The 21,485-nt window shown below is 53.6% G+C and overlaps 2 protein-coding genes across 21 annotated transcripts; one reads left to right on the top strand and one right to left on the bottom strand.

Moving 5' to 3' along the window:
• Positions 1-117: 117 nt before the first annotated feature.
• On the bottom strand, positions 118-11,496 carry DNASE1L1 (deoxyribonuclease 1 like 1). Of its 15 annotated transcripts, none has more exons than XM_078363701.1 (11): positions 11,287-11,496; positions 10,261-10,316; positions 8,938-9,161; positions 8,566-8,636; positions 3,705-3,917; positions 3,262-3,350; positions 3,095-3,181; positions 1,824-1,924; positions 1,568-1,680; positions 1,240-1,488; positions 118-1,144 (listed from the first exon to the last, which is right to left on the bottom strand). In XM_078363701.1, exons 5-11 carry the CDS (start codon positions 3,837-3,839, stop codon positions 1,010-1,012), a joined length of 909 nt encoding a protein of 302 aa, XP_078219827.1. In that variant the 5' UTR covers positions 3,840-3,917; positions 8,566-8,636; positions 8,938-9,161; positions 10,261-10,316; positions 11,287-11,496; the 3' UTR covers positions 118-1,009. The 15 variants fall into 15 exon arrangements, with proteins under 15 accessions (XP_078219827.1, XP_008988348.1, XP_078219824.1 ...); XM_008990100.5 differs by having other exon boundaries at positions 3,095-3,184; XM_078363698.1 differs by having other exon boundaries at positions 8,864-9,161.
• On the top strand, positions 10,941-20,371 carry TAFAZZIN (tafazzin, phospholipid-lysophospholipid transacylase). 6 transcript variants are annotated; one of them, XM_035288103.3, is made up of 13 exons: positions 10,941-11,348; positions 11,481-11,609; positions 11,775-11,883; positions 12,716-12,761; positions 12,970-13,055; positions 18,177-18,257; positions 18,339-18,380; positions 18,646-18,708; positions 18,825-18,877; positions 19,276-19,353; positions 19,475-19,567; positions 19,802-19,985; positions 20,113-20,371. In XM_035288103.3, the coding sequence occupies exons 2-12, from the start codon at positions 11,592-11,594 to the stop codon at positions 19,976-19,978; spliced, it is 846 nt and encodes a 281-aa protein (XP_035143994.1). In that variant the 5' UTR covers positions 10,941-11,348; positions 11,481-11,591; the 3' UTR covers positions 19,979-19,985; positions 20,113-20,371. The 6 variants fall into 6 exon arrangements, with proteins under 6 accessions (XP_035143994.1, XP_035143995.1, XP_035143993.1 ...); XM_035288104.3 differs by having other exon boundaries at positions 10,941-11,320; XM_035288102.2 differs by lacking the exon at positions 11,775-11,883.
• The last annotated feature ends 1,114 nt before the right edge of the window (positions 20,372-21,485 follow it).

Below are 21,485 nucleotides of genomic sequence, written 5' to 3' on the forward strand. Positions count from 1 at the left end.
GGACAGGAACTCCAAAGGCTTCTGGTTCCAGAGCTGGGGTATGGTGGCCCACTTGGCCCCAGCCTCCAGCCTGTGGCTCCGGAGGCCTCTGTTTTTTGTAATCTCAACTTACAGCCATTTCTAAGGGTTTTAATTACCTTCATTTATTTATTTTGCCAAACATACCTGGGAATACCTTTATTTTTGTTTACCTTGGGGCAATGGTTCCATACCGGAAATGTGATCAGAGTTAGTGCACGGCCTGTTGACTGCTCTTTTTGGGCAGTGGCAGGTGAGGAGGGAGGGCTCAGCAGGCTGCTCACCTTTTACTCTGTGTCCTGCAGCCCCTTTCCTGGGGCTCCTGGCTTCAAATAGGAGCTTTTTAGGTTACACAACTGGTGCATATTTTTTGTGTGCATCTGTTGCCTTAAGCAGCCTTGGCTGGACCTTGCCAGACAGGCAGAAGCCTGTGCCAACCCAGACAACAGCACCGGGTGGCAAGCACAGCTGCGTGGTGGTTACGACAGGCCTGACTGCAGTGCTCACTGATTACAATGAACTGAAACATTTCCTGGTGTTTGCTGGTTTCAGGGAAGTGGTTTGATGGAGTGGCTTAATCACCCTCCTTGTAGCTATGGGGGCTTCATGGTTTCCTGGTGATTCTTCCCAATCCACGATAAAGATGGCCCATTGGCATATGCACTAGTGCCCTACCTCCCCCATTGGAAGTTTTGTTCTCAGTAACTTTTCTTGTTACAGAAAGTCTTGATTCCTCTTTCTGAGCCCTCCCTTCCCCTCCCCCAACCCGGACCCCACTTTGTCTCCACTCCTGATACTACACTACCTGGCGGGTGGCATGAGTCCAGCCTTGGAGACCCGGGATTCCTCTCCTCATCTAGGCACAAGCCCAACCAAAGAACAAGAGCCAGATCAAACAAAAGGTGGGGGCGGACTGCAGTCACAGGGTCAGATCGACGGGGGAGGCTGGGGTTTGAGTCCTAAAAGGCAGCAGGCTCTAGAGCGGGGACGCTTAGGTGGCAGGGCACAGCTGAGGGGGCAGGAGTGACAGCAGCAACAGGACAGCAAGGCTGAGGGGCTGGACACTGTGCGCCTGGCTCAGCTTCAGCTCCACCTCCACGGGGTAGTGGTCACTGATGTTGAGGGCCTGAGAATAGGTGGTGGCGCAGTGTCAGTGCTTGGGGCCAAGGGGCTTCCCGGTGACACAGCTCCTGCCCTCCCTCCTTGGCCTCATCCCATCACCTCCTCCTCGGTGAGCTGGAAGCTAGTGGGGAAGTCAAAGGCTGCCGCAGTGTGCAGCAGGCTCTGACAGCGCTCCCCGTGCAGCACGATGCGGTCATAGGTGCAGTGGGTGCTGGCCCGCACCGTGGTGTCCTCCCCATCGGCAATCACCCAGTGGAAGCCTGGCTCTGTCCGCAGCTCCAGCTTGTCTAGGCGCTTTTTGGTCAGTGACGCACAGTCAGCATTGAAGTCCCCAAGCAGGATCACATCCTAAAGACAGAGCAGCCATCGGGCTGGCCACTGAGCCACCCTGTTGTCCCTCCCGTGCAAACTGCCCAGGCCTACCTACCTTGGTCTGCCAGTGCTGGGAGACCTCCAGAAACACATGGTAGAGGGCATTCAGCTCCTTCTCCACGGCCTTAGGAGTGGTGTGCAGTGGAACCAACACCAGGCTGGGAAGGACTGCAAGGCCCAGAGACTGAGGGCTGCCATCCACTCCTGGCCCTTCTTCCCTAGCCCCTCTGGGTGAGGAATTCCCCAGTGGAGCCAGCCAGACCCCACCCTTCTGCTCCCACATACCAAGCCCACCCTTCTTCCCTTCCTACCCTTGCTGGGCAAAGAGAACTGGGCCACAAATGGCTCCCGGGCGAAGAGATCATCCTTGTCGTTGTACACGTAGAAACTCAGGACCTGTGTTTTATGTGACCTGGGAGGACCAAGGGATGGGCAGCAATGGCCCCACGTCACTGATTTTCGCTTGCAAGTGCCAAACAGCACTCAGGGAGGGGCCTGTCTCTAATCTTAACCCTCCACCAACATCTGCAATGTGGCACAGCCCTCCTAGCCTGTCTCTAGAACTTTAAAAAAAATCAGACATAATTCATATGCCATAAAATTCACCTGCTTCAAGTATACAACCCGTTTTTTTTTTTTTTTGGACACTCACAAGGCTATTCAACTATTGCTACAATCAATTTTAAAACATCATCACCCATTCCCCCTAAGAAAAACATAACATCCATTACCAGTTACTCGCCATTCTCCGTGCAACCATTATCGGTCCTCTATCTTGTACATTTGCCTATTCTGGATATTTCACACAAATGAAATCAGATCATCTGTGGCCCTTCGGTTCCTGCAATGTATCCCACGTTCATCCATGCTGTGGCACATATCTGTGCTTCATTCCTCTTTCTGGCTGAATAATACTCCCCGGACCAGGTATAGTGTATTTTGTCATTTGGACACTTTGATGTCATCTTTTTTTTGGAGACAGGTCTCACTCTGTTGCCCAGGCTAGAGTGCAGTGGCACAATCATAGCTCACTGCAGCCTTGAACTCCTGGGCTCAAGTGATCCTGCTGCCACAGCCCCCAAAGCACTGGGATCACAGGCGTGAGCCACTGTACCCTGGCTACCCAGTTATTTTGGAGCAAATACCAGACCTCATGTAATTTTATTTATATAAAGAATTCGTTCTTCCCTGTAGCCTGCCTCCCTTGCCCTCTGGATCCTGACTGCAAAGGGCTCCCCACCAGCCTATCCTCCCAGGGACTTAGGAGCTCTGATCTACCCAAGGCCCATAAGTGGCCCACATGGAGCCTCTTGCCAGGAGCAGAAGCTACCACAGGAGAGAGGAGGAGGGACCCCATGTTTGTGCTTGGAGAAGGAAGGCCTCCTGCTCTATGGACACTCTGTTGGGGATCAAGGATGGGAAGAGCCCAGAATAAAAGGTGTTGGGAAGAGAAAGCATGCTAAGCAGGTGAGGCTGTCCCAGGATGGGGGCCTATGGCCCTGGGGACTAATGAGCCACCTCACATGAGGGCCAAGGATGCCCCTCCCCCCACCCCCCACTGCACTGCCAGCTCCATGCTTACCGATAGAAGTACACATAGGTCTCCATGTAGGTGCTGCGCCCCAGCTGGGGGCTGCTCAGGGTGCTGTAGGGCCCAGAGCCATCAAATCTGCTGACAAAAGGGGAGGCGGGGTCAGGGCCTCGAGACTCTCGGTGTGCCCCTGATTAGACCCACAGAGCTTTCCTCACCGATTGAGTTCTCGAAGCAGGAGGGGGATGGCACTGCCGGAAGAGTCCACCACCTCCTGCAGCACTGAGATGTCACAGCGAGCCAGGATCTGCGAAACACCGGGAAGGCCAGCCTGATGCAGTGCTAGCTGCCCTGAGAGGAGGCAGTGGGCCCAGGAAACTGGCACTGTTGTGGCCAAGAATGTTAAGGCTCACTGGCTGCAGCCCACAGAAAGCAGTAGGACTGGAAAGGCCCCAGAAGACTCATCCCACCCACAGGCCACCTGTTTCACAGAGGAAGCGACTGAGACCAATGGCAGCCAAGCACCTGTGCTGCATCTCCACACCACACCTCTTCCCTCTTCCTGTCCCCTCTTCTCTGGGACATACTGCTGGCCAGGCAGGGCTGGGGGCTTTGGGTCATGGTGATTAGGGACACAGCTTCCCTGAAGCAATGAACCTACCCGAACTAAGGTGTCCATCACCTGCTCCCTGGCCACCTTGGCCAGCGTCAGCCGCTGGGCATTGAAGGCGCAGATGCGAAAGGCCTGGGCCTCATTGGCCAGGATGAGGAAGAGGAGTGCAGCTGGGTAATGCATGGCTGCGTATGGCTGCCGGGCCCCCCCAGGAATCCAGGCTGCGCCAGGGTACACTCTCAGCTGGGCTCAGTTCTGGCTCTGGAAGGGCACGGATATGGAACAGAGAAAGGGGCACTAGCTGCTGCCCAGCACCAGCCTCCCAGAGCTGCTGGCCCACAGGTTCCCCACCCTTCTCCCTGTGGCCACCTGCTGATGTGTGCGTGTATGGCTTGACAGCATTTTTTTTTTTTCTTTTTTTTGTTGAAACGGTGTCTCACTCTGTTGCTGGTCTGGAGTGAATTGGCACAATCTTGGCTCATGGCAACCTCTGCCTCCTAGGTTCAAACGATTCTCCTGCCTCAGCCTCCTGAATAGCTGGGACTACTGGTGTGCACCACCACGCCCAGCTAACTTTTTTTTTGAGACAGAGTCTCACTGTCACCAGGTGCCAGGCTGGCGTGCAATGGCACAATCTCGGCTCACTGCAAACTCCACCTCCCGGGTTCAAGCAATTTTTCTGCCTCAGCCTCCCGAGTAGCTGGGACTACAGGGGCGCACCACCACGCCCAGCTAATTTTTGTATTTTTAGTAGAGACGGGGTTTCACCATGTTGGCCAGGATGGTCTCTGTCTCTTGACCTCGTGATCCACCTGCGTCAGCCTACCAAAGTGCTGGGATTACAGGTGTGAGCCACCGTGCCCAGCCCTAATTTTTTTATTTTTAGTAGAGATGGGGTTTCACCATGTTGGCCAGGATGGTCTCTAATCTCTTGACCTCGTGATCCACCTGCCTCAGCCTCCCAAAGTGCTGGGATTACAGGCATGAGCCACCGTGCCCAGCCTGACAGCATCTTTTCATTTAAAAATTGTTTTCGAGGCTGGGCACAGTGACTCAGGCCTGTATTCCCAACATTTTGGGAGGTTGAGATGGGCAGATGAAGTTAGGAGTTTGAGACCAGCCTGGCCAACATGCGGAAACCCCACCTATACTAAAAATACAAAAATTAGCCAGGTGTGGTGGTGTGCACCTGTAATCCCAGCTACACAGGAGGCTGAGGCAGGAGAATCACTTGAACCTGGTGAGGTGGAGGTTGCAGTGAACCAAGATTGCGCCACTGCAATCCAGTATATGTGACAGAGCAAGACTCCATCTCAAAGAAAAAAAAAATTCTTTTTGAGACAGAGTCTCACTCTGTGGCCCACGCTGGAGTACAGTGGTGAGATCTTGTTGAACAACTCCTGACCTCGTGATCTGGCCACCCTGGCCTCCCAAAATGCTGGAATTACAGGTGTGAGCCACCACGCCCTGCCTTTTTTTTTTTTTTTTTTTGAGACGGAGTCTCACACTGTCACCCTGGCTGGAGTGCAGTGGTTCGATCTCCACTTACTGCAACCTCCACCTCCCAGGTTCAAGCAATTCTTCTGCCTTAGCCTCCCGAGTAGCTGGGACTACAGGTGCACACCACCATGCCCGGCTAATTTTGGTATTTTTAGTAAAGTCAGGGTTTCAGCGTATTAGCCAGGTTGGTCTCAAACTCCTGACCTCGTGATCCTTTACCTCAGCCTCCCAAAGTGCTGGGATTACAGATGTAAGCCACCGCACCTGGCCTAATTTTTGTATTTTTAATAGAGATGGGGTTTTGCCATGTTGACCAGGCTGGTCTCAAACTCCCGACCTCAGGTGATCTGCCCACCTTGGCCTCCCAAAGTGCTGGGATTATAGGCATGAACCACCAAGCCTGGCCTCTTTTTTTAAATTGTGGTAAAATATACATAGCATAAAATGGACCAGATTAATCACTTTTAAGTGTATAGTTCAGTGGCATTAAGCATACTCATAGTGTTGTGTAACCATCGTCACCATTCATCCACAAACCTTTTTCATCTTCCCAAACTCTGTCCTCATTAATTACTAACTCCCCATTCCCCTTCTTCTAGCCCTTGGCACTCACCATTCTACTGTCTGTGTCTGTGAACTTCACTACTCTAGATCCCTAATAGAAGTGAACCCCCCCCCAAAAAAAGAAGTGAAATCCGGCCAGGCGCGGTGGCTCACACCTGTAATCCCAGCACTTTGGGAGGCCGAGGTGGGTGGATCACCTGAGGTCGGGCGTTCGAGACCAGCCTGACCAACATGGAGAAACCCTGTCTCTACTAAAAATACAAAAATTAGCCAGGCATGGTGGCGCATGCCTGTAATCCCAGCTACTTGGGAGGCTGAGGCAGGAGAATCACTTAAACCGGGAGGCAGAGGTTGCAGTGAGCCAAGATTGCACCACTGCACTCCAGCCTGGGCGACAGAGCGAAACTCCATCTTAAAAACTATTTTTTAAAAAAGAATTAAAATCCTACACGGCCAGGTGCGGTGGCTCAAGCCTGTAATCCCAGCACTTTGGGAGGCCGAGGTAGGCGGGTCACTTGAGGTCAGGAGTTTGAGACCAGTCTGGCCAACATGGTAATACCCTGTTTTCTACAAAAACCACAAAAATTAGCTGGGCGTGGTGGTATGCAGCTGTAATCCCAGCTGCTCAGGAGGCTGAGGCAGAAGAATCAGCTTAAACCCAGGAGGTGAAGGTTGTAGTGAGCCAAGATCTTGCCACTGCACTCCAGACTGGGCGACAGAGTGAGAGTCCGTCTCAAAAAAAAAGTGAAATTCTACAGCATTTACCTTTCTGTGACTGGCTCATTTCACAGGACTGAGGACTGAGCAAAATGTCCTCAAGGGTCATTCCTGCTGGAGCGCAGTGTCAGAATTTCTTTCCTTTTCCTGGCCGAATCATATTTCATCGTCTGGGTAGACCACATTTTATTCATCATTCATCCATCTGGTTCGCATTGTTGTTTTTAAGTAGAGACGCAGTCTCCCTGTGCTGCGCAGGCTGGTCTTGAACTCCTGGGCTCAAGTGATTCTCCAGCCTGAGCCTCCCAGAGTGCTGAGACTGCAGGAATGAGAGCCCTGGTGCCCCAGCCTCATGCGTCTGTTGATGGTCCCTGGGTCGCATCTACCTTTTGGCTACTATGAACAGTACTGCTATGAATGTTGGGGTATACATATCTGGAGTTCCTGATTTAAGTTCTTTTGGGTATATACTCAGAAGTGGAATTCTATTTTTAATATTCTGAGGAACTGTCATATTGGTCTCCGTTGTGATCGGCACCATTTTACATTCCCACCAACAGTGCACAAGTGGTCAAGCTTATTCTTTGATTATTTATTTGAGACAAGGTCATGCTCTGTCACCCGGATTGGAGTGCAATGGTGCCATCACAACTCACTGCAGCCTTCTGAAGTCTATGTTTCCCAGGCTGGTCTCAAACTCCTGGACTCAAGTGATCTTCCTACCTCAGCTTCCCAAAGTGCTGGGTTATTATAGGCCTGAGCCACTGCACCTGGCCTAGTTCACTTTTTCTTTTCTTTTTTTCAGATAGAGTCTCATTCCATTGCTCAGGCAGGAGGGCGGTAAAGTGATTTCAGCTCACAGCAACCTCCACCTTCCAGGCTCAAGTGATCCTCTCGCCTCAACCTTCCGAGTAGCTGGGACTACAGGCGTGTGCCACTACAGCCAGCTAATTTTTTTTTTTTTGTATTTTTAGAAGAGATGGGGGTTTCACCATGTTGGCCAGGCTGGTCTCAAACTCCTGACCTCGTGATCCACCCACCTTGGCCTCCCAAAGTGCTGGGATTACAGGCTTGAGCCACCACACCTGGCATTTTTTTTTTTTTGAGAGGGAATCTCACTCTGTCTCCCAGGCTGGAATGCAGTGGTGCAATCTCGGCTCCCTACAACCTCTGCCTCCCAAGTTCAAGCGATTCTCCCGCCTCAGCCTCCTGAGTAGCTGGGATTACAGGTGTGTGCCACCACATCTGGCTGAGTTTTGTATTTTTAGTAGAGACAGGGTTTTACCATGTTGGCCCGGCTGGTCTCAAACTCCTGACCTCAAGTGATCCATCTGCAGGAGCATCTTCGTTCATCTCAGCCTCCCTACCTGTGAGGTGTTCTCTTTAAGATAAACTCCCAGCAGTGAATTGCTGGATACAAGGGTGTGTTCGTGTAACCAGATCTCAGATATGGCCAAATATTCCCCATTGCAACCGGTGATGGGGCCTCTTTCCCCTGTACCTATCACCACTGGGGAGCCCTTCTTGTTCATCTCACCAGCTGGAGCCCCCCGCTCTCGGTTTATCTTTGTCTCACGCTCACCTGACCTTGCTGGGCTCAGCCCCTTGCTCCACACCCTGTCCATGTGGCTTGCATCCTGAGGCATGAGTTCCTCTGCTCTGCCTGCTTTTCTCCACCAGACTGTCACCTTCCCTTCCGCCTCAGTTCCTGCGTCTCTGAGGCTCTGCCTGTCTCTGTCTCACCTTCCCTCTCTACTCTGTTTTCCCTTATCTGTTTCTCTGTTGTGGTGTCTCTCTCCTGGCTAGGTTTCATGTCTGTTTCTCCCTGACCACCTGCTCTGTCACTCATGCTAGTTTGGGTTCCCTGCCCTGGTGCCTATTCTAGGATATATGTGGGCATATGGGCAGCTCTGGGCTGGTACAGGCAGCCTTGGCAGCTCTGGTGTCAGAGACCCCCACGAGGGCTACCAGCAAGAACCAGAGAGCAACTGTTCCTGGCCTCCGCCCCAAACGCTGGCTGTCAACATCAGCCTTAGCTGGAGCCATGGGGTTCCCTCCCCCTCTGGAGCCCTTCCCAGGCAGAAGGCAACTTCCTCCCTTCTTCCGTCTCACCAGGGGGCTCCCATACCTGCTTAGACCAGCTTGTCACCAAGTCTGCCTCATCCTTAAGTGGATCGCGACATTCCAGAAGAGCAGCTCCTGCCCGGATAGGGTTAGGAAGGGGAAAAAAGAGGAAGAGGCTGTGTTCCTGAGCCACCCGGCCGGCCGGGAAGGGCCAGAGGCCCCACCCTGGCCGACAGCAGGCCCGCCCCGGCTCCGCCCCGCCGCCGGCCAGGAGGGCGAACGCCGCGCCTGGGAACTGCTGACCTGCCCGCCCACCTTCCCACCCAGATCCCTCCTTCCCGGGCCAGCGGGACGAGACAGACCTGTGAGTCACTCAAGCGCGGCAGGCCAGCAGTCTCTGCGGCTGAGCAGCAGCAGTCCCTTAATGAGCAGTTACCTGTGCCACGGCCCAGGGGCAAGGAGGAGCTGGCGCCTGAGTGAGACCTCGAGCTTCACTCGTCCAGCCCGTCGCTCAGCCCCCGGTCCAGGTACTGAATCAGGAGCTGCTGGGAAGGCGCAGTAGCTGGAAGTCGTGCCCAACGCTGCGAGACTGGGCATCCCAACGACACGAGTCTTCTGTCCCTGCTCTCAGGTTCTGAGTCCCATTGTGGCTGCACACTCCTGAGTTAGGAGACCCAAAGTGAGGGACAGTTCGAACACGATCTGGCCATGGTCGTGAGGTCAAGGGGACTGAGGATCTGCTCCAGAGAGGAGGAGACCCAGGGAGCTGGCAGTCCAACATCCCGTGGGGTCCTGCAGTGACGCTGTTGGGACAACTGAGGTGCTCCTACGGGGTCTGTGAGCCGGCAGTGGGGTCGAATCCACTCAGCTCCTCATGGGATAGTTGCAGCAACTCGGGAGGCTGAGGCAGGAGAATTGCCTGAACCCAGAAGGCGGAGGTTGCGGTGAGCCGAGATGACGCCATTGCACTCCAGCCTGGGTAACAAGAGCTAAACTCCGTCTCAAAAAAAAAAAAAAAAAAAAAAAATTAGCCGGTCATGGTAGCACAAGTCTGTAATTCCAGCTACTTGGGAGGTTGAGGCAGGAGAATTACTTGAACCCGGGAGGCAGAGGTTGCAGGGAGCCGAGATTGTGCCACTGCACTCCAGCCTGGGCAACAAAAGTGAAACGCTATCTCAAAAAATAAAAAATAAAAATAAAAACCTGGGCAGGGTGAGGTGGCTCATGCCTGTAATCCCAGCACTTTGGGAGGCCGTGGCAGGCGGACACCAGGTCAAGACATCGAGACCATCCTGGTCAACATGGTGAAACCCCATCCCTACTAAAATACAAAAATTAGCTGGGCATGGTGGCACAGGCCTGTAGTCCCAGCTACTTGGGAGACTGAGGCAGGAGAATTGCTTGAACCCAGGATGCAGAGGTTGCAGTGAGCTGAGATCACGCCACTGCACTCCAGCCTGGCACCTGGCGACAGAGCGAGACTGTCTCAAAAAATAAATAAAAAATTAAAAACTGGCTGCTTAATGCATTGGGGGCTTTCTTTCTGGGTCATGACTGTTTCAGAACTAGAGGTATCAAATGGTATAAAATACTGTTTGTCGGCTGGACGCGATGAGTCATGCCTGTAATCCTAGGACTTTGGGAGGCCGAGGCAGGAGGATCACATGAGGTCAGGAGTTCGAGACCAGCCTAGCCAACATGGCGAAACCCCGTCTCTACTAAAAATACAAAAAAAAAAGCCAGGTGTGGTTGTGCCTACCTGTAATCCCAGCTGCTTTAATCTGGGAAGCCAAGATGGTGCCATTGCACTCCAGCCTGGGTGACAAAAGTGAAACTCCGTCTTAAAAACAAAAAACTGTTTCTTGTGTTACATACAATACACAATATATTGCTGTATATACTGTATATTCTGCCACAAAGTAGATTATATATTGCTACATATACATATTCTCATGTAGTACTGTAACTATGTAAAATTGTTTACATGGTCGGGCGCGGTGGCTTACGCCTGTAATCCCAGTACTTTGGGAGGAGGAGGCGGGTGGATCACCTGAGGTCAGGAGGTAGAGACCAGCCTGGCTAACATGGTGAAACCCCGTGTCTACTAAAAATAGAAAAATTAGCCGAGGGTGGTGGCGCACGCTCTTGGTCCCAGCTACTCAGGAGGCTGAGACAGCAGAATTGCTTGAGTCTGGGAGGTCGAGGCTGCAGTGAGCCGTGATAGCACCACTGCACTCCAGCCTGGGTCTGCCTGGACCCTGTGTCAAACAAAAACCAGAAATACGAGAGACAAAAGACTAACGCAAATGGCTGCTGAGAAGCCGGAGCCCCGCGGGAGCGGGGCCACTTCCCGTGGTCCCCGGCCTTGTCTCGCTGCCGTAAAGCGGTCCGGGCGCGCTTTGCGACAGTCGGCGAGAAGCCAGGCACCGGCGCAGGCTCGCTTTCCGGCGGGTGCGCGGGGCCAGGCTGCCAGCACCTGCCTTCTCGTTCCCGCCTGTTCCGCAGCGCACCCACGGCCTGTGACCCCAGCGACCGCTCCTCAGTGGGGAGAGAGCGGGGCCGGGAGAGGCTCCGGCCTGACCTGCGAAAGGACCTCGGTCCAGTCCCCAGTCGCGCCGCGTCTCCTGTCCGTTTGTGCGCGGGCCTGTCAGGGCCTGGTGTCTCCAGCGATCCAGGTCGCAGACCTAGAGGCTCCCCACAGGCCAGCCCGGGGCGCGGGGAGCGCCGGCCGGATAGGGATGCCCCTGCACGTGAAGTGGCCGTTCCCCGCGGTGCCGCCGCTCACCTGGACCCTGGCCAGCAGCGTCGTTATGGGCCTGGTGGGCACCTACAGCTGCTTCTGGACCAGTGAGTGGGCCCAGGCCGAGGCAGGCCCGCCCGGGTACACAAGCTCGGCCAGAAGTGGATTCAGGGTGGGGGACGCCGCGGCCCTGGCCTGGCAGGTGAGCCCTGAGCGTCTGACCTCTCCTTCCCCGCCAGAGTACATGAACCACCTGACCGTGCACAACAAGGAGGTGCTGTACGAGCTCATCGAGAACCGAGGCCCGGCCACGCCCCTCATCACCGTGTCCAATCACCAGTCCTGCATGGATGACCCTCATCTCTGGGGTACCTGGGCCAGTGTGCCGGGCAGGGGGAGGAAGGATGAGGATTCGGGAGGGGCCCAAATTCCTCAGAACAAAACCCTTCTCACTGCCTTTTCATGGAGCCCTGGCACTCTGGTTTCTGGGTGTTCTGCCCCAGGGCTGAGACTTTGATGTGTGGCTCCTGCAGCATCCCCTGAGGGAGCATGATTTGCAGAGGGCCTGGGGAATGGAGCAGGACCGAAGAAGGGCCACAGGGCAGGTCTTACAGCTCCTTTGGCGTCAGGCTGTAAAATTTGGTAAGAATAATCCTATTAAGAATTTTGGCCGGGCGCGATGGCTCACACCTGTAATCCCAGCACTTTGGGTGTCCGAGGCAGGCGGATCACCTGAGTTCAGGAGATTGAGACCATCGTGGGTAACTCGGTAAACTCTCTTTTCTTTAAACCATCCAGGGCCCCACAGTCTTGCGGAAAAACTGGGGTTGGTCATAGAGTATTTTGTGAGGAAGTTCTGAGCCAGAGACTGGAAACCCAGTGTCCTAGCTCCAGATTTGCCCCTGGCTTGGCCTGTACCCTTCAGCCAGCCCTATGTGGGAGCCTGATTGCCACACTGAGGAGTTCCTACTCTGCTGACTTCACAGGAAGTTACTTGGCTCCGATAAACTGATGGCTGGGTGGAGGGGTACCCGGGGCCTCCACTCCTGAACAGAGGGGTTAAACTGTCCTAGAACTCATGGGAACCCACCTGGCCACACTGGAGCCCTTCAGAGCTCACCCTGGCTGCTGGGTGGAGAAAGGCCTAGAGATGCCACAGGTGGCTCCTGAGAAGTCAGGAAGGAGGCCTTGGAGCCATCTAGTGGCCTAGACTGGGCTGGTGGCAGTGACAGTACAGGGAAAAGTATAGAAGAATGGCCACCGTCCAAGTATGTTGGGGAGGATATGGAGTAAGTTGAGTAAGATGTGGAGGATGGGGGAGAGGGAGAGCTGAACGGTCCGGAATAAGTGTCTGAAAGATGCCACTTTGGGCTGTAGGGAAATGGTAGCGCTGCTGTCCTTGTCCCTCATTCCCTGAAATGGGATGAAGGAAAGGCACTCCCTGGGTATAAGGGAAGCCTTTCCTCTCCTCTAGGGATCCTGAAACTCCGCCACATCTGGAACCTGAAGTTGATGCGTTGGTGAGGAGGAAAGGGCCCCACCTGCCTCTGTCCAGATTTGCCTTCCTCCTGCTCTGCCCAGGAGGTGGCGTCCAGCAGTCCAGATGGGGCAGGGGGTGGGGCCCATAGGGCCCCACCCCCTGTGCCTCCCTTCTGCATGCCAATGCTGGGGGCAGGGTGGTGGAGTGGGGTGTAGGGGGCAGGACTGATGGCATCCGTCCTTGCTCAGGACCCCTGCAGCTGCAGACATCTGCTTCACCAAGGAGCTGCACTCCCACTTCTTCAGCTTGGGCAAGTGTGTGCCTGTGTGCCGAGGTGAGCTGCTCCTCCTGCAAGTGCAGGGAGGCTCTTCTGGGGCAGGAAAGCTAGTGGCCAGTGTCTCTGTTTTGGAGGGATCCATGTGGGCAGGGAGCCCAGGAGCCAGCATGAGACCCAGCTTCATCACATGGCAGCAGAAGGGGCAGAGGCTGCGGGAGGAGGGACAGCTCCCTGGAGAGCCCTCAATTCTCTGCAACTGCCCAGGGATCATGTGGACCTGGAGCCTTGGCATTAGAATTGAAGGAGGTATTATCCACACCCCATTCTCTCAGGGAGGTCACTAACAGACTCATTGAGAACAGTGCATTGTCTTTTTTTTTTTTTTTTAAGAACAGTGCATTGTCATTGGTCCATGATGGCAGTAGCATGTGCCTGCAGGCCAGAGGGTTTTGTTTCTAGGAGAACAAACAGGCTTGGGGGGTGAGAACCCCAGGGGATAGGGGCCATTTTGATCCCTATTCTCCAGATAGGGAGGCTCAGAGAGATTAAGCAGCTGGCCCAAGGTCGTGGGGTGAGGAGGTGGCAAAGCCAGGATTTGATCCAGATTGCTCTTTCCTCTGTGGGAACAATTTTTCTAAGCAGAGAATGAGAGGAAAGGTGTTAGACACAGGCAAGCACATGCCAGGTGCTGGAGAAAGGTACAGCGCTTCACACTTGCCATCCTGGCACTTTGTGAGGTTGAAGAGGGAGGATCACTCAAGCCTAGGAGTTTGAGACCAGCCTGGGCAACATAGTGAGACCTGGTCTCTTTAAAAATAAAAATATTTTTAAAACAAAAGGGAGAAAGTATAAGTTGTGCGTAGAATGTGAAGGTTCTAGGATAATCCTATTAAGAATTTTGGCCGGGTGTGGTGGCTCATGCCTCTAATCCCAGCACTTTGGGAGGCCGAGGCAGGTGGATCACCTGAGGTCAGGAGATTGAGACTATCATGGCTAACTCAGTAAAACCTGGTGTCTACTAAAAATACAAAAAATTAGCTGGGTGTGGTGGCACATGCCTGTAGTCCCAGCTACTCGGGAGGCTGAGGCAGCAGAATCACTTAAACCTGGGAGGTGGAGGTTGCAGTGAGCTGAGATTGTGCCACTGTACTCCAGCCTGAGTGAGAGAGCGAGACTTCGTCTCAAAAAAAAAAACAAAACAAAAACACAACGGTTCATGATTGTAATCCCAGCACTTTGGGAGGTTGAGGCAGGTGGATCACAAGGTCAAGAGATGGATACCATCCTGGCCAACATGGTGAAACCCTTCTCTACTAAAAACACAAAAATTAGCTGGCAGTGGTGGCGCACACCTGTAGTCCCAGCTATTCAGGAAGCTGAGGCAAGAGAATCACTTGAACCTGGGAGGCGGAGGTTGTAATGAGCCAAGACTGTGCCAGTGCACTCCAGCCTGGCAACAGAGCAAGACTGTCTCAAAAAAAAAAAAGGCCGGGCGCAGTGGCTCATGCCTTTATCCCAGCACTTTGGGAGGCTGAGGCGGGTGGATCACGAGGTCGAGATCGAGACCATCCTGGTCAACATAGTGAAACCCTGTCTCTACTAAATACAAAAAATTAGCTGGGCACGGTGGCGTGTGCCTGTAATCCCAGCTACTTGGGAGGCTGACACAGGAGAATCGTTTGAACCCAGGAGGCGGAGGTTGCGGTGAGCCAAGGTCGCGCCATTGCACTCCAGCCTGGGCAACAAGAGCGAAACTCCGTCTCAAAAAAAAAAGAATTTTGGACTCTAGCTGGCTGTATTGCACCTCAGCCTCCTGACGAGTGAGGATTGCTTGAGCCCTGGAATTTTTTTTCTTGAAACAGGGTCTCTTTCTGTTGCCCAGGCTACAGTGCAGTGGCATGATCATGGCTCACTGCAGCCTCCATCTCCTGGGTTCAAGTGATCCTCCCACCTCAGCCTTCTGAGCAGACTAAGGCATGTGCCACCACGCCTAGCTAATTTTATTTATTTATTTTGTGTGTAGAGATGGGGTCTTACTACATTGCCAGAGCTGGTCTCTAGCTCCTAGACTCAAGTGATCCTCCTGCCTTGGCCTCCCAAAATGCTGGGATTACAGGCATGAGCCATTGTGCCTAATCTAGCCCAGGAATTCAAGGCCAGCCTTGGCAATACAGTGAGACCCCAGGTCTCAAAATAATAAACAAAAGGCTAGGCACAGTGGCTCACACCTGTAATCTCAACACTTTGGGAGGCTGAGATAGGTGGATCACTTGAGGTCAGGAGTTTCAGACTAGCCTGGCCAATATGGTAAAACCTGGTCTCTACTAAAAGTACAAAAATTCGCTGGATGTGGTAGCACACACCTGTAATCTCAGCTACTCGGGAGGCTGAGGCGGGAGAATCGCCTGAACCCAGGAGGCGGAGGTTGCAGTCAGCTGAGATCACGCCACTGCACTCCAGCCTGGGTGACAGAGTGAGACTTCATCTCAAAAAAAAAAAAAAAGATTTTTGTACTTGACTGTGCTCTCTCATCCAGGTGGTGACATTCTTGTGTCTGGTTAAGAGATAGCATCCTAGCTGCAATGTGGGTGCCTGAGTGGCAGCAGGGCTAGGTGGACGTGAGGAGCCCAGGTCAGGGCTGTCACTGTAGCTCTGGCAGCAGATGATTGTGGTTGGGCCTCCAAGCATCGCTGTGGCGAACGAGAAAATGGAACCACTTTGAGATTTACTCTGGACTTGTTGATAGATTAAGTGTAGGGTGGGGTAAGAAAGAGAACTCAAAAATGACACCAGGCATCTCAGCTGAGCCATGGGAAGAATGGGGCAAAGGGAAAGCAGTGCGGGGACTGGGAGGGGACAGGGTGAGTCCCATTTTGCTTGTGCTGCATCTGAGGAGCCTGTTGCCTGTGGAAGGGGAACAGTTCTAGAGTATGTAGCTCTGGAACTTAGAAGCATGATTAGGAATAAAGATATTGGGAATTCAACCACAAAGTCACAAATGGAGAGTGAGAGTTTGTGGAGAGAGGGCAGAGGCCCAAGATAGCACAGAGGGAGAGAGAAGCCACCAACGTGGCAGAGAGCCGTGGCCAGGGAGAAAAGCAGCAAACCAGGGGCCTGTGGCACTATGGAACAGGTGACGCTAGAGAAGCGTGTCCATGGAGTGACAGCTGCAGTGATGGGGGTGAGGAGGTGGCAGGGGTGGCAGCTCCTCCCAGAGGTTCAGTTGCGAGGAGAAAGAGAAAGAAGGAAGTAACCAAAGGATATAGATCAAGGAAGAGTTTATTATTATTATTATTTCTAACTGGTCAAAGTAGAACGTGGTGAAACCCAATAAAGTAACAACAAATAACAAAGAGGGGCTTTTAATGGAAAGTGCCCGCCCTTGGCCTCAGAAGCAGCCCCCGGGGTAGTTTCTCATTCTGCTGCTTTTGGAGGCTACTTCTGCCTCTGTAAAGGAACAAGCAGTGGCCAGTGTCTTGCAAATGACTGTGGCATCATTCATCCCAACCTGCTCTGAGAGACAGGGACTCTACTCATTCACCCCCCGCCCCTGCCGCCCAGTTCCTCCAACAAAGAACTAATCATATGTCATTAAGGCAAAGGACATATTTGGCATACTTAGCTTCTGTGTTCCAAAGTTCCCTTTGATGGGGTATGTAAGTACTGAAGGGATTTGACACAAGCGACACAAGTGAGTGGTAGTAGCATTTGCAGAAGTTACAAACGATGGAGTCTTGCTCCAAAAGCATATTATTATTGTTTTTTAAAGTCTAGCTTCAAGCTCAGTGGATAGGTTGCACCAGTGGGTTTCAGTAGAGAAGGGCCAGGAGCTATGAAGATTCCCCACTAATGTTACACATGCTGCGTCCCAAGTAGGGAAACTGCTGCTTTTCCCATGCCCTGGGCAAACTCCAGTGGGCCATCGCCCTCTCCCTGTAGCCCAAGTGGGCTGCTGGGTCAGGGCCCTCTTTGGGTTGGGTTAAGACTCCTGGATCCCTGACTAGCACCTTCCAAAGAATTGGCCTTGCAGAGAACAAGTTCAAAGTTCATTGGCCAGAGGTATTCCCAATGTCTGGTCTCTCCATCTGTGGTAGGGGTCTTTACTCCCCACTTTATAAGATGAGGATGTCTGCTGTACCCCATTCCTTCAACCTCTCTACCTCCTCTTTGCTGTTTTGTCCACCACATGGTTACTTTTCCATCACTGAGGCTGATGATCCTTACTGTGTACTTACTGTCTCCAAGCGTCCCCAGGCTGCCAGCCAGCACGCAGCGGCAGGCAGAAGGAAGGAGGTTTGCATTTCCTTCTCCTGGGTCCAGTGTCATAGTCTCAGGGTTATTATCTCCAAGGTGCAATGTTGCTAGATCAGGAGCAGTTCGACTCCACTGTTTTCAGTCTAGCAAGTTTGAGTTTTTTCCAAGAGCCCTCCCTCTTGGAAGGGTCTAGTTTTCCGGGGCACCCTGAGAAGAAGGGGCCAGCAGGAGGGAGCAATGGTGGAGGCTGAGGCCTCAGGCAGGTTCCCTGTGAGGAGCAGCTGTGCGAGTGGCCGACACCCCAGGAAAGGGTTGTTGCCCAGAATCTGCGGCCTATGCGAGGTTGCAAATTACAAATGCACTTGGTTTTTCCAGCAGCCAGCACGTGGTAGGATCACCCCAGCACTGGTGCCTTCAAGGAGAAAGGAAGGCGTGAGGCTCCGAGAGCAGTCGGCTGGCAGCCAGGGCCTGGCCAGGGAGGGAGGGCAGCTGGTGTGCTGGCCTGGGGGTCTTTGACAGTGTGCAGGGTATGTGGCTGAAGTAGCCCAGCTGGTGAGCCCCTGAAGAGGGGGTCATAGGTAGATGGAGGGACTGCCAGGTCAGAATCTCAGTAGGAGATGGCTAGAGATGAGGCTGCCTGGCACAAAGGATTTTAGAAGATACTAGGAAGGAAGCGCCACAGTGCCCAGGGGCCAAGCAGGCCTCATTGGAGGGCGTCTGTGTGGATGGCAGAGTGGGATGGGAAGTCCCTAATCTGCTGGGGCTTTCCGAGGGACAGGGGACTGAGGGGGATAGTCCCCAACACATGGGCCCCAGGGAGAAGGGCCTGTTTCGTTGAGGTTTTGAGAGAGTTGAGGGTACGCTAACCCGCCACCCCATGCTCCCAAGAACGGGGACTGATGGGGAGAGGCCTTTTCCTTGCAGGAGATGGCGTCTACCAGAAGGGGATGGACTTCATTTTGGAGAAGCTCAACCATGGGGACTGGGTGCACATCTTCCCAGAAGGTCAGCAGGGCTGACTGGGTCGAATCCCCCCAGTCTGAGCAGGATGGGCTCCCGAGCCTTGCCTCTGTGCTCTCTTACCAGGGAAAGTGAACATGAGTTCCGAGTTCCTGCGCTTCAAGTGGGGTAAGGGTGCTGGCCTTTGGCCACAGCCATCCTCTGGGCCCAGAGATGGTCCCGTGGGCCCTTGGCTCCTGTCTCCTCTGGCTGGGTTGTATGGGGGCAGATGAGCATGTTGTAGTGGCAGGAAGGGGATGGTGCTCAGAGCGGGGCTTGCCCAGGGGAGCTGAAGCAAACTGGAGGATGCCAGTGGGGGGCACTGGATAGAGGCTGACAGAAGCGTGGCCCAGGGCCCAGCTTGTGCTAATATTTCTGCCTCCCCCCTGGGCAGGAATCGGGCGCCTGATTGCTGAGTGCCATCTCAACCCCATCATCCTGCCCCTGTGGCATGTTGGTGAGCCTGGGATGGGGACAGAGATAGGGCATCTGGGGTGGGGAGCCTGGGACTCCCTTTGGTCCCAGGCTGCCCTGCTCCACCCCACGTCTGGTCTTTTGTCCACTGTGCTGCAGGAATGAATGACGTCCTTCCTAACAGTCCGCCCTACTTCCCCCGCTTTGGACAGGTGGGTGGGGACTGCTGACCTTTGGCTGGCTGACTTTCTGCCTGTCTGTCATCTACCCCATGTCTCCCACTCAGCACTACGGAGACCAGATGCAGGAGGAGCTGAGCATGAGGCTGCAGCAAGGGACAGAGTGGAACATAGGAACTTCCTGTCACCAAGGCATTAAAATGAGAGGAGAGGAAGCCAGGATGGGGCTGGGGTGGGCCATGGGGTCAGGACAGGACAGGTCATCTACAGCACAGGACCCAGGACCAGGACCTGCTTGTAGAGGGAGACTGGCCCCTGGGGAGCATAGCAGGGCCGGGCTTAGCTTCTGGCTCTGGTGTTGCTGGGGCTGGGGCTGGGGCTGTGGGCACTCCTCTTGCTCCTCCTCACTGTCGGCGGCGGCCACCCCACAGAAAATCACCGTGCTGATCGGGAAGCCCTTCAGTGCCCTGCCGGTACTTGAGCGGCTCCGGGCGGAGAACAAGTCGGCGGTGAGTTTCCCCCTGGGTCGTGCCAGCGGGGCGCTTCCACCGTCTCCATCCCCTCACCCTCTCAGGGTGCCTTGGCCAAGCTTCCTGAGGGGTGCAGGCCATTCCCTGTCCTTTCCCTCAGGTGGAGATGCGGAAAGCCCTGACGGACTTCATTCAAGAGGAATTCCAGCGTCTGAAGACTCAGGCAGAGCAGCTCCACAACCACCTCCAGCCTGTGAGATAGGCCCTGCCTGGCCAGCCCCTGACCATGCCTTCTCTGGGCCCCAGGGAGCAGCCAGGGCTGAGGCTGGGGGAAGATGCAGCGCCAGGGCTCAGGCCCAACTGGGCTGGCTGTCCTTGCTCGCTGCCTTCTGGATTCTTGGCCTGCACAGAGCTGGGTCTTTAGGAATGACTGATGCTCTTAGCTCAGATGTGGCTTTTAGACAGATTTGTTCATTGCCCATCTCAGGTGCCCTCCGAGCTGGAGGCCATTATTCCAGCTCCTCTGTGCTTCCTCAGTAAAACCAAGGACCTCAGCTGCTTCTCCCACTTGGCCAAGCAGGGAGGAAGAAGCTTAGGCAGGGCCCTCCTTCCTTCTTGCCTTCAGATGTTCTCTCTCAGGGGCCGGTGTCACGAGGGAGCATAGAAAGCAGGTGAGCAAGCAGTTGGCTAAGGGAGCGGGGGACCCACCAGAGCTGTGGAGAGGTCCCCCAAGACCCCTCAGCCTGGCTCCTACACACGCGCCCTTAGCAAACCAGGAGCTGCTCACTACCTCCTCAGGGATGGTCATTGGCCACGTCTTCCTTCTACTGGAGCTTCCCCCTGCCACAGGCCCTTTCCTTGGGCAAGGTCTGGCCTCAGGTGGGCCACAGGTGGAAGAGCAGCCCTTGGCCAGATGTCAAGCCCGCCACATGGAGCCTAGAGCTGGGGCCACCAACTTCTCCATCCTTTCTGCCTCCCAGCATCACTTGAGTCCCAGGGCCTTGGTTTTCATTTTTTTGAAACAACAATAAAGCATATGTGTTGGCTTGTTGTATAATACCTCTGGCCTCTGTAGGGGTGGAAATGGGAAGTGACTGCTGCACACGAAGGCTGGACCCTTAGTGCCCCATAACAATCTTGTACAAATAGAGATTAATCTCCTTATTTTGCCACGGAGGTAGAGTGACGCTAAGGAACTTGCTTCAAAACCCAAAGCTACCCAGGTAGACTGGGGCCACACTTCAGAGAACCCCGAGTATGGAGAACGATTGGATCCTACCTGGGCCTCATCATCGGTGGGAGAGGAGCTTTGATGGGCCCAATGAGTAGCCAGACATGAGTGGTGCATGCTGCGATCAGGAGGTAGGGGGGTGCCCAGATGAAGCTGGGGGTCCTGGGTGGGAGCAAAGGCAAATCCAGGATGGTGGTACACACACAGTATTAAAAATACTATAACAGAAATGTGGAAAGAAAGAAAAGATAGAGCCCACAACAAGAGAAGATTCAGAAAACCAGGTCTGTCTGCAGTGCTGCTGCCTCATTATTTAAAAATAAAAGGTTTTTTTTTTTTTTTAAGAAAAATGACCAAAAAGGGAAAAAATTACCTGGGAAAAAACAAAGACTTGTGATTAAACATGGATAAAAGCAGCTGGGCATCGTAGCTCACGCCTGTAATCCCAACACTTAAGGAAGGCAAGGTGGGCAGATCATTTGACGTCAGGAGTTCAAGACCAGCCTGGCCAACATGGTGAAACCCCTGTCTCTACTAAAATACAAAAATTAGGCCAGTTGCAGTGGCTCACACCTGTAATCCCAGCACTTTGGGAGGCCGAGGTGGATGGATCACCTGAGGCCAGGAGTTCCAGACCAGCCAGCCCAACATGGTGAAACCCTGTCTCTACCAAAAATACAAACATAAACCGTGCGTGGTGGCGGGTACCTATAATTCCACTTACTTGGGAGCCTGAGGCAGGAGAATCGCTTGAACCTGGGAGGCGGAGGTTGCATTGAGCCAAAATCATGCCATTGCACTCCAGCCTGGGCAATGGAGGGAGAGTCCATCTCAAAAAAAAAATTTTTTAATAAAAATGAAAATAAAAAGGAATGACATTTCAATACATGCCACCAAATGGATACTCTAAAGGATTTTTTTTTTCTTTTTTTGAGACAGA

This window comes from Callithrix jacchus, chromosome X (genome assembly GCF_049354715.1).
Source record: "Callithrix jacchus isolate 240 chromosome X, calJac240_pri, whole genome shotgun sequence".
In the NCBI taxonomy this organism is placed as follows: domain Eukaryota; kingdom Metazoa; phylum Chordata; class Mammalia; order Primates; family Cebidae; genus Callithrix; species Callithrix jacchus.